The sequence below is a fragment of the Myotis davidii genome, unplaced genomic scaffold (assembly GCF_000327345.1).
Source record: "Myotis davidii unplaced genomic scaffold, ASM32734v1 scaffold104, whole genome shotgun sequence".
Taxonomy (NCBI): Eukaryota; Metazoa; Chordata; class Mammalia; order Chiroptera; family Vespertilionidae; genus Myotis; species Myotis davidii.
In genome coordinates, this window is record NW_006296625.1 from 1469722 (window position 1) to 1482449 (window position 12728).

At 40.6% G+C, this 12728-nt stretch overlaps 1 protein-coding gene across 1 annotated transcript in view; it reads left to right on the plus strand.

The window, feature by feature from the left end:
• Positions 1 to 12155, plus strand: part of KCNQ5 (potassium voltage-gated channel subfamily Q member 5) — a 185473-nt gene extending 173318 nt beyond the window's left edge. Inside the window, exons 11-13 of the mRNA XM_006772161.2 lie at positions 6050 to 6181; positions 8773 to 8899; positions 9817 to 12155. Coding sequence (XP_006772224.1) covers positions 6050 to 6181; positions 8773 to 8899; positions 9817 to 10779 — 1222 coding nt within the window. The 3' untranslated portion in view covers positions 10780 to 12155. The remainder of the gene's footprint in view (positions 1 to 6049; positions 6182 to 8772; positions 8900 to 9816) is intronic.
• Positions 12156 to 12728: the final 573 nt, after the last annotated feature.

Sequence of the window (12728 nt, forward strand, 5' to 3'; positions counted from 1 at the left end):
AGAGAGAGTGAAAGTGATGGAGAGAGAGAGAGAGAGAGAGAGAGAGAGAGAGAGAGAGAGAGAAACATTGATGTGAGAGAGACACACCAACTGGTTGCCTCCAAAGTGCACTGCCTGGGACTAGGGGTGGGTGGGGTTGGAGGGAAAGGTCGAACCTGCAGCCCAGGTATGTGCCCTCAACCTAGAATTGAACTCGAGACCTTTAGGTCCATAGGCCTATGCTCTAACCACCAAGCAAAACCAGCCAGGGCTCATCTCTGTTTCTTGATGGTCTTATGATACTAAAAATTCATTCAACCAACATATTAGTGTCCCATCAAACTATTCCTCTTCCTCACCCTGGACAATTTCATTTTGCTATTAGCTCTCTCTCCGTATTTGGTACTTACTGAAGTATAGTATGATTTATTCCTTGACTTTTAATGTTATTGTGTTTCTTTTTACTTCCTCATAATGACAGTTTATTGTTGTGACTTAATGGCTTTGTGAAATGCTTTTATATTAGCTATCTAATGGAAAAGAATATTATATTTTTATGATTTTTCAGAAGCAGTTCTATTTAAATAACTTTTCTAAACCAGGCAAGGTCCTGACTATTGATGAATGAACGAACATTTCTTTTACGTTAGGAAGTACTTTGGTATTCATGAAATAGAGGCAAAGGCTTATACTGCTTCTGAAATGTGCCTGAAGACCTCAGATCTATTCTAAGGCAACCTTTTTAGAAGATCTCTACAAGCATGTGCCTTGCCACAGAACACAAACAGCTTTGAACAACTAGAGGGCAGCTAATCCTCAATCATTTCTTCAGCAAGCACGTACTGCATCTCTAATACTGGCCAGAGATTGCGAGGTGCTAGGGTAAAACCCAGCCTCTGATATCACTACATCCAGTGGGTGAGGTACAATGCCACAGATTCCGCTACCTGAGAGCACATTTGAGAGCACAGAGCAAGACCATCTACCCGCTGCCCTAACCGGTTTGGCTCAGTGGATAGAGCGTCGGCCTGCAGACTGAAGGGTCCCAGGTTCGGTCCGGTCAAGGGCATGTACCTTAGTTGTGGGCACATCCCCAGTAGGGGGTGTGCAGGAGGCAGCTGGTCGATGTTTCTCTCTCATCAATGTTTCTAACTATCTATCCCTCTCCCTTCCTCTCTGTGAAAAATCAAAATATAAAAAAAAAAAAAAAAAAAAAAAAAAAGACCATTTACCCCCTCGTGGGGCCATCAAGGGAGATTGCCTAAAGAAGTCAATGCCTGAATTGAATCTGGAACAGTTAGCGTTTTAGGTAGAGTGCCAAGACAGAATGCTGAGAAATGAGTGCTTTGAGGACAAGAAATTCCAGAGGGCTGGACTGCACTTTTGTGCAGAGGAATGATTATAGATGAGCATCTGGAGAGAAGAGGCAAGAGCTCTCTCTGTCCATTACTCTCTTCCCTCTCAAGTTGCCCACTGAGCCTCATTGAAAAGCTTCTAGGCAAACAAACCTCTCCTGCCCATTAAACTGTACGCCAAGTATTGGTTTACAATGGGGAAACACAACCCTGCATTCCAGGACTTCATACAGTCTGGTGGTGGAGGCTGATTTATCCCACATAATAAAAGCCTAATATGCTAAGTGTCCAACCATTGGACCGTTCAACCAGTCGCTATGACACACACTGACCACCAGGGGGCAGATGTTCCAACCAGTAGGTTAGCTTGCTGCTGGGGTCCAGCCAATTGGGATTGGGCGAGATGTGCCAGACACGCCCTGGAGCCCTCCCTCAGTCCCTCCCTGGCCCAGATTGTGCACTGGTGGGGTCCCTCAGCCTGGCCTGCTCCCTCTCGCAATCCAGAACCCCTCCGGGGATGTCGGAGAGCTGGTTTTGGCTGATCCCTGCAGACCAGGCCGAGGAACCCCACCAGTGCACAAATCCATGCACTGGGCCTCTAGTAAGCAAATAATTATAATGTGGTGTGTTACATACTAAAATAGAGTTTGATAGGCAACTGATGAACTGCTTTGGGAAAATTATAGAAATTTCCATTAAAAAGTGACGTTAGAGCTGAGTCAAAGATATCGGAAGATTACAGAAAGAAGAAATAGTATATGCAAATAATTGATGTATATATTTGATTTAATGTTGTTTTCGTGAACCTACAAATATCTTATTGTTGCTGGAACCTCAAGTTCCAAGGAGGAAGTGAGAGCAGATGAGGTGAAAAAGATAGACGGAGGCCAGTCCAAAACAGTCTTATAGGATGTGCTAAGGAATTTGATGTTTACCGATAGGCAATAAAGGCTCTGGCGGGGGAGGGGTAATATGGTAATCTTTGCATTTGAAAGGTTTATTCTTTCTAAGGCTGCAGTAGTGCAGATGGAAAGGAGGGGACAGCTTTAAGAGCTATTAGTACATACTTGGTCTGCTCTCAGAAAAGGCAAAATGACTGTCATTATCCTTTTTATAAATTATTGATTTCAAATATACTTATGCTTTTAAACATTTCCTCCACATTTATAAAACATATTACCTGATTTAGAATTCTCATATCTCCCCTCAGACCTCTTTAATGTTTTTCTTTTCAACCCACAACAAAGCCAGAAAATCTATTTGATCTACATCATAGAAAACGCAAGTCTTACTAGGTGAGATGGTTTATACACTCAGTAATGCACTAGTAAATGCTTCCATCAACGCCTGATTTGTAGTGTTGGCCGATTTCCATGGTATAAATACTCTTACCATAGCTAATTGCACACTCAGTGTGACATCACTAGACAAAAAGTTGGGGAGACATGTGCAATACTACAGTGTTAGATAGTATTTCCATCATACTGATACAACTGATGTGCTTAACTCAAGAACAAAGTAACATGCAGTAAAATAATTAGGAAGTGATGAGTTTTGAGGGTGCATTACCTTTGTTTTTAATATAATTTATTTTATTATACATTTATGTAATTTGATTTTTAATAATGGCTGTGTTTAACAAACAGAAAATCCCTGAAAGTGTAATAATCAGCTCTTGGGGGTGAGTACAAGCCTGCTCCAGCCCATCCCTGCATATACGCCTCTTTTCCAAATAATTAAAGTGATACTTATTAATCCAACTTGCACTATTTCACATGAAGGTGGGAAAATCTGAGTAAAGCACTAGAGGAACAATGCCACCTAAAGAATGATGGGATGTGTGAAAATAAACGGGAAGCCAATTAAGAATTCTAATGTCTACTTTACTTTGCATACGGCCATACTGAAATAACACAAGAGACTACTCGTTTCCTATTTAATATTGATTAAAATTATGAGAGCTGATCACAACTTTAAAACAGATTTTCTTTTAATTTGGCTAGTTCTTATAGTAAATTGTGTAAGTAAAAATGAAATTGTTTAAGTTTTGCTTAAAATATGACCGAGGGCTGGAGTGTAACACTGCCCGTTGAATGCCTTCCGATTGTTCTTTCTCTTAAAACATTTGTGAAAGGAAAAGAAAAAAGCAATCACAACTTGGAGACAAGTTATGACATCAAACTCACACAACTCTCTACCGGGAAACAAGGGCAGGTCCCCATTAGCGCAAAACAGGGAATTCAGTTTGGAGGTGCAGTGCACACACCCCACTGGCCCCAAATGCCTGAGCTACAGCCAGAGCAGATGCACTGATCGTGCCAAAGCTTGCCCCTCTGCATGTAGGGCGGCTTCTGCCACCATGGGCAACAAAAGCTGCCAAAGATCGCAGTTAACCAACATCTCCAGAATCGATGCCGTGGGAGATTGAGACGTGATGTGAGGTGAGAACCAGACAGATCTGGGTGGGATCCTGGCTTTGCCTCCTGCTGGCTCTAGTTTGGAGCCAAGTCAACTAAGTTCTCTGAACCTCAGTTTCCCTAATACAAAAGGGGGCTCACAGTGTGCATAACCCATGTACACAGACAACAGGGTGGTGAAGGCCTGGGGGCAGGGGCGGGGGCGGGCTGAAAGGGATCAATGGGGGAAAAGAGGAGACATATGTAATACTTTCAACAATACAGATTAAAAATAAATTTTATAAAGAGGGGAGCTAAAAATATCTTATCAAGTGCTGTTAAACGTAAGACATATAAAATATTTCACATAACAAGTGGTAATAATATTGAAAACACAAACAGTGACAACCAAAAAAACACCTCCGGGCACATAAAAAAGATTTCCCCTTTTTCCTGCCCACCCAGGCACCACTGAAGAGAAGCAAAAATGGTTTCTGAGCTGTTAGATTAGCTTTTCTTCTGGGTTGTTTTGTTGTTGTTGTTTTTGTCTTTATTTTAAATCTTATCAGAGGATCTTTTATTTTTCTCTTTCTTTCCTTAATCCTTTTATTCAATAAATGTTTCTTTCCACTGTGTATCAGGAACTGTGCTAAGCGCTGAGGATAGTGTTGAAGAACAGGTGTAGGGTAGTAACAGGCGCTAACCTTTATTAAGCACTGGATTGAATAAGAGGCCCATCCTGCTTTCATGCAGCTGACAATCTAGTGTGAGGAAACAGATATGTTTAACATGGTCACTCGGGGTGAAAAATTTCACGGGATACATATTGCACTATTTTTTCCCAGTTTTTCAATATAGGAGGCTGAGCCCCAATCAAACCTAAATGCTGATAAACAAATTTGTGAACCGAAGCTAAATACTAAGAGGTTACATTAAATACAGATTTTCTTTACTTTCTGCTGATAATAAATGTCTTTGCAAACAAAACCCTAGCCTAACTGAAGAAGAGATTGGTGGCAAAAATATGGTAGAGAGAGAAAGAATATTATAGACATTCCTGGATGTTCATATTCTTATGACTATTATGTATGGGGATGGATATTCACTAGACTCACTGTGGTGATAATTTTCTAAAACAGTATATTTAAATATCAAATCATTCTGTTGCACACCTGAAACTAATATAGTATGTCAATTACAAGTATACTTGAATTTAAGAAAACCATATATATTATGGATAGATGGTTCAGGATTAATTAGAATACAATTAATTTGAGGTTAATACAATTACAAGAGAGTTGGGGGCTTTTTAACCAATAAAGTAATTTGGATTCCTTGCAATTGGCTTTCACATAGGATAGGTAATGAGGATTTTCTGTTTTAACTCATTTGTTCCTCATCTTCCCTCTTTCCACCAAGGGAGAATAAATTTTGGTTCATAGAGCCTCCTTGATTGTGATAATGGGAGTCTATGAGCCACTTGATAGTTGAAAAAACACCAAGACTTAACATTTACCGGCAATAAGTCTGCACAGACTCATTCAACCATTGTTTCTTTGCTTTCTTCAGGAATTATACCACGTTGTTGCAAGCACTGGTTATCTTATGCAGCTTAGCTATTTATGGCATCATGGAATGCATTGATAAAATATTGTTTTAAAACATGGGGGTGGCATAGTAATAAAAAAAAAAATCTCATGCCCTGGCCAATGTGGTTCAGTTGGTGGAGCATCCTCCCATGGACCAAGAGGTTGCAGATTCAATTCCCAGTCGGGGCACATGCCCAAGTTGTGGGCTCCATCCCCAGTAGGGGGCGTGCAGAAGGTAGCTAATCAATGATTCTCTCTCATTATTGATGTTTCTATCTCTCTCCCTTTCCCTTCCTCTCTGAAATGAATTAAAATGTATTTTTAAAATGAATATCGTTACATTAAAGACCATTTTAACAATTTTTATATTTCATAAGGGATGCAGTCAGTAAGTGCTATATCTTGGACTTCTGGAGATCACATGGAAAAGGGAGAATTGCATTTGGACCTTAATTTTAAATCAGGGTTTCAATGAACATTAAAAAGGTACAATAAAAAGGTGCAACACTTCAAACATAATCTCTTTTTAGTGTGTTTTTCTACTAAAAGTGGTTTGCCCCATATGAGATATTCTGTAATTGTCTACTGTAATCTCAGGCTTTCATATTGCATTTTCATAGGAGTCTAAAATAATTTGGTGCATGATTTTTTCCCCCCAGAGTTTCTTACATTTTACTAGTATGCTATTTTTGTAACTTACTTTACAATGTGTCATTTGTTGCTCTTACAGAATAATGAAATTTCATGTTGCAAAACGGAAGTTTAAAGAAACATTACGCCCATATGATGTAAAAGATGTAATTGAACAATATTCTGCTGGTCACCTGGACATGTTGTGTAGAATTAAGAGCCTTCAAACACGGTGAGCAATGAAAATGTTATTGTTGTAAAGGAAAGGCACAGAAACTATCTGGGAGGAACTCTGTAGAAGAGAAAACTTTTAAATTCCATAGTTCAAATTCATTTTTAGTGGGGAACGGGGCCTTGCCTTTAGCATAGATTTCATTTAAGGATGTAAGTCAGGTATTAGAAGCCTTCAAGGATACAGTGTCTCAGTTTCCTAATCTGTAAAAATGGGGATAATGTGCCCGGCTCGTGTGCCTCAGTGGTTGAGCATCGACCCATGCACCTGGAGGTCGCCAGTTCAATTCCCCGTCAGAGCACATCCCCGGGTTTCAGGCTTGGTCCCCAGTAGGAGACCTGAAGAAGGCAGCCAATCAATGCTTCTCTCTCATTAATATTTCTGTCTCTCCCTCTTCCTTCCTCTCTTAAAAATCAATAAAAACATATTTTTTTAAAATAAGGATTGCCCTAGACAGTTTGACTCAGTGGATAGAGCATTGGTCCAAGTATAAAAAGATCCCAGATTCGATTCTGGTCAAGGACATGTACCTCGGTTGCAGCCTCGATCCCCAGCGCTGGTCAGGGTGCACGCAGGAGGCAACCAATGGATGTGTCTCTCTCACATTGATGTTTCTCTCTGTGTGTCTCTCCCCCTCCCTTCCACTCTGTCTAAAAAAAAAAAAAATCAATGGAAAAATATCGAGTGAGGATTAACAACAACAAAAATGGGGATAATGTTAGTACTTGCCTCTTAGGGTTGTCACGAGAATTGAATTAATTAAACACACAGTAAATGAGTGCTCAATAAATGTTAATGGCTGTTCTGATGCCATCTGAATTACCATTGCTGCTGCTGTTGTTTTGTTATTATCTAAATCCTAACCATCCTTCAGGAATAAACTAGTTTTCCTCTTTGGCTTTACCTGACTATACAGCCCACAACAATACCGTGCCCTACTCTGACCTCCCAAAGCATTTAAAGTCCACTACAGAGCCCTAGCCAGTTTGGCTCAGTGGATAGAGGGTCAGCCCTCGAACTGAAAGGTCCTGGGTTCAATTCCAGTCAAGGGCACATACCTTGGTTGCAGGTTCCCCGGCCCTGGTCAGGGTGTGTGCAGGAGGCAACCAATCGAGGTGTCTCTCTCACATCAGTGTTTCTCTCTGTCTTTCCCTCTCCCTTCCACTCTCTCTAAAAATTAATGGAAAAATATCCTTGGGTGAGGATTAGCAAAAAACTAAAGTCCACTATGGGAATAAAAGCACTCGGAATCTCGGTATACTGTGCCAGAGTCAAGACTGAAAAATGACTGGCTGGTTCTTGTATTGTTTCCTGGTTGCAAGTTTGTTCTCCTTCCTGGTGATTAAGACTGGGCCCTTCCCTTCCTTCATGTCCTGTAAATACTAGATACACACTGTTTTTCTAGTGAACATCTTATTGAGTGATTAGAAGAAATTAGTTCAACATGTTATTCCAACTATATGTGTCTAATTGTGTTATCTTGAAGGCAAAATATTTAGTCAATTCCATTTTTTAAGGATTTTGCTTCACTCTTAGGCACAACTTACCAGCATTTGTGATGAAATAGTCTTAAAATATAAGGACTGAGTCTGAAACATTGGCTTATATGCCCACAGTGCACTTAGCCCAGGGTAAGGGATATAAACTAGACCCTTAATAAAACACCTGTTAATCAGTTACAAAAAAATTACAATTTGTTCATTCATTCATTCTTTTAGCAGATAATTATAGAGCATGTAATGTGTGCCACGTGCTGTGGGCATCCAGATATTAATAAAATAATGACCCCATTCTTTTGCGCTTGGAGTTTAATAGATTAGATGTCATGACAGAAGGTAGGCACTGCCTGTATTTCTATGCAGACAAAGTAAACCGGGAAGTTGAGTCGGTCCTCCTGGTAATTCAGTTCTAAAACACACAAAATAGGAAAGTACTGTAATTCCCAGTTAGGGTGATCAAGTCCCCTTGGAAATGGTTTTAACTCATCCTGTGGTCATGTGACAATCTTTGCCTACGTGGTAGCAGTCTTCCAAGTCCTTTAATAGAACTATCTGTGGCTCTTAAGGGTTTTTTTAATCAAGTTGAACTGCTACCGAATTTTCAGAACTAGAGTATCTAACTCATGTAGAGTATATTTTCCAACTAGAATTCCAATAGCTTTCTTATCTGCTTATCTTTCACATATCAGATGAGCAATAAATGTTCATTGAGTAATCTATTAATGTGAAATCATCATAATTATGATATTGTATTAGCTTAAGTAGTTAATTTTGGAAATACTTGGTCAAAGATGGAAACAGACAAGTGGCCTCTTTTAAGTCACTCTGTAATTTGTAGTTTAAGGCAATTTTGCCTCCAGAAGATCACCCTTAAGTGATTTCATCCTGGATCAGAGTAATAAGAAAATTAATATTTTATGTAATTCTCATGTTAAGAAAATAAAGCACATCAACTGAAACAAGTTCGTTTTTATTTCACTTACATAAATTAAAGATAATTGTATTGAATTTTTCTTTTCAAAACACTTCATTCTGGCCTAGGGCAACCTCCATCTTCAGTACTCGTAATCAGATGTCCTCTTTCTCTGCTAGTGTTGATCAAATTCTTGGAAAAGGTCAAATCACATCAGATAAGAAGAGCCGAGAGAAAATACCGGCAGAACATGAGACCACAGATGACCTCAGTATGCTCGGCCGGGTGGTCAAGGTTGAAAAACAGGTACAACTGAACGATATTGGTTAAAATTTTAGCCAGAATTTTTTTAAATAAAAACTGGATTTGGCAATTGGATGTATTTTAGTGATTAATATATTTTGCAAGGTAGATCAAGAAATGAAATCAAGGAAGAACGAATGAAATGAAATTTTCTTTGTGCATAGACAGAATTCTCTAAACACTTGGTCTTCCATATAAGGAACAGAAAATCGCACCTCATCACACAGGAAGCAATTGTATATTTTCAACACTAAGATAAAAAATATCTATTTTTTATTTGTGTTTTGGTTATTCTTATTGTCTCTCTTTTAGGTCACTTTGTAAAAAAAAAAAAAAAAAAGTCATTATCACTACAAAGACCATTTTCCAGAAATCAAATTGCTACCCCAATTTAATCATAAATATTTCAGGTATTAATTCTGAAGCATTCTGTGCCTTTATTTTTCAATTCAGAATCACCTAGATTGCTATTTATTGCTATTTATGATTTTATTATAGAATAAGTTCCTTACTATACTGCAGTAGAGTTCCACAGAAGAGGCTTGGGAAAGGCAACCTGGCTGGGCTGGGCAGTCGTGAAGTTCCATCTGTACAGTGATTACATGGGTTTGGAGAATATCAATTGTCCATTTTAAAGAACTGAGGGAGAGGGGTGCCAATGAAGATTACAAAGAGGCCAAAGCATCCCTCTCCTAAGCCCTCCCTTGGCCCCAGCACTGCTAGGCATGACATTGCAAAATGGTACTAAATCAAAAAAATTTAAAATAAAATAAAATGGTAGTAAATATCAGGTCTGCATTATCCTTAAACTCTGTATTTTATTGCATTGGCACACAATGATTTCATTTTTTTAGTTCTAAAGGTGAAGCCCTGTCTTAGTAACAGTTATACTCACCTGTGGCCATCTCCCCCTTTTGCAGGTCCAGTCCATTGAGTCCAAGCTGGACTGCCTGCTAGACATATACCAGCAGGTCCTCCGGAAAGGCTCCGCCTCCGCCCTCGCTTTGGCCTCATTCCAGATCCCACCGTTTGAATGTGAACAGACATCTGACTATCACAGCCCCGTGGACAGCAAAGACCTGTCCAGCTCCGCCCAGAACAGTGGCTGCCTGACCAGATCAGCTAGTGCCAACATCTCCCGAGGCCTGCAGTTCATCCTGACGCCAAATGAGTTCAGTGCCCAGACTTTCTACGCGCTGAGCCCCACTATGCACAGCCAAGCAACCCAGGTGCCACTGAGTCAAAGCGATGGCTCCTCGGTGGTGGCCACCAACAACATTGCAAACCAAATAAATGCGGCCCCTAAGCCAGCAGCCCCAGCAACTTTACAGATCCCGCCTCCTCTCCCAGCCATCAAGCACCCGCCCAGGCCAGAGACCCTGCACCCAAACCCCACAGGCTTACAGGAGAGCATTCCTGATGTCACCGCCTGCCTTGTTGCCTCCAAGGAAAATGTTCAGGTTGCACAGTCAAATCTGACCAGGGACCGTTCCCTGAGGAAGAGCTTTGACATGGGAGGAGAAACTCTGTTGTCCGTCCACCCAGTGGCGCCCAAGGACTTGGGCAAATCTTTGTCTGTACAAAACCTGGTCAGGTCCACAGAGGAGCTGAATATCCAGCTTTCGGGGAGTGAGTCAAGTGGCTCCAGAGGCAGCCAAGATTTTTACCCCAAATGGAGGGAATCCAAATTGTTTATAACTGATGAAGAGCTGGGTTCGGAAGAGGCGGAGACAGACGCTTTCGATGCCGCGCCGCAGCCTGCCAGGGAAACTGCTTTTGCATCAGACTCGCTAAGGACTGGAAGGTCTCGATCATCTCAGAGCATTTGTAAGGCCGGAGAAAGTACAGATGCCCTCAGCTTGCCTCACGTCAAACTGAAATAAGTTCGTCTTCTTTCTAGGCATAGCAGTTCCTTTAGCCATACATATCATTTGCATGAACTATTTCGAAAGCCCTTCTAAAGTTGAATTTGCAAGAATCAGGAAGAACATGAAAGGCAGTTTATAAGCCCATTATCTTTTAATTGCATGAAAATGCATGTTTAGGGATGGCTGAAATTCCGAGGTGCATCAACATTAACCCGCTCATTTAGTAACGTACCTTGAGTTAATAATCTTGAGAAATCAAACACTGCTAATGCTGTGGGATGTATGAAAATTAGGCCACTTAGAAGATTTTGACTCTCTATTTTGAAATTATGGGAGTAAACACCTTCAAATTTCAGCCATTTCTGCTTTGCGATTAAATGCAAACTATATTTTCAAAATTAGGCCATAATGTATATTTAAACACAATGGCACTCATCAACAGCTGCCAACAAGGTACCAAGTGAAGCAGAATTTGGGAACAGTAGAAATGGCTGCTTATTTCAAGATATATTGTTGCCAACCCATTCCTTATTCAGTCATATTATTATGAATGTACTTTGAATGTCAGTATGTGTGCTTTTGGCGATTTACTGCTGTGGCAAGCAATTTTGCACATCACTTTCATGTTGTTCTTTATGATGAGAATGTTCTTCAGTTAGAAAATGTACAAATCATGAAATTCAGGGCCAGTGGAGCAAATAGACTGACTATTTGACACATTTGACGTTATGGAAACATATTCCTCTAATGGCTGGAATCAACTTTATAAGTTGTCAACTTCTACCCAAACAAAGGAAATGCTGATCAATAGGATGGCCAGTGTGGTTGGGCTGAGCTCTCCTCAATGGCGCCTGCCTGCCCAGACTTGGCAATGCTGCCCACAGAGAGGGGAAGTGTGAGAAGCCGTGCCCACTAAGCTGGTTCACAGGCAGCATCCCAGGGACTGAGACATGGGAGTGAGACTGAGATGGGGAAGGCCTGAGAAGAACCGAGACACAACACTGGGAAGTCAGTGAAGTTCAAGAGAGTGACTTCCCCTCAAAGGGCAATGAGAGGGAGAGAAAAATACCAAAATAAAAGAACTCAATTTTTTTTTTTTTTAGAAAATGAATACTACTAAGAAATTCAACTACCTAAACATCTTATTCTTATATATAAACAGAGAATTTTGCAAGGTATTTATTTTTTAATATGCCCTGAGTGTTTTCTGCTATTATGTAGTACATTTACGTATGAACGGCTAAAACGAAACCTCCTTTACTTCTTATAGTGAACATTTTCTATTCTCCCCAAGAATATTGTCCCAAATCTGAAATTATTGGTTCGGTTTCCTGGTACAGTGTAAGCATTTATAGTTAGAAAAGCCAGGTAACACTGGCAGGGTCTGCAAATCAAAACACTTCATCATATAACAGGACCACAAAAAGCCCAAGAGAAATAAAATAGAACATGTATTTACCGGAAAGCAAGCAATGCTGACAGCTTGTTAGAAACCAGTCTACTGATCTCAGACCCGCAGAACTTCAGCCAAGATAATGGTCTTCGAAAAGCAAGGAGAAGCAAGATAGCACTCAATTCGCTTCAACTCTAGCCACAAAGGACATTTTTAAAGGCCTCCTCCCCCTAACCCCACCCCACTCAACCCCCCACAAATAGTGCTGCCTGCTGAAAAACTCCAGCGGCCCAAAGAATGAGCAAGGATCTCAACTGGGCAGCCAAAGGCAGGAGGAGGCCCTGAAATCCCCCAGTTCTCCATCACATCTTGCTTTCTCCACCTCTGACTCTCTCCTTACCTTTCTTCTCCGGTAACTGCTTGTCAATTCTCTGCCACTGTCTTGCTTCGGAACTTCACTAGCCTTACCCAACCTCCAACCCCACGGAAACCACTTCTCCACTCCACCTAGAATGTGCTTCCCAACCTTTTAAAGTCCTTGTCCCTTTTGATAGACACCGACATTTTGAAA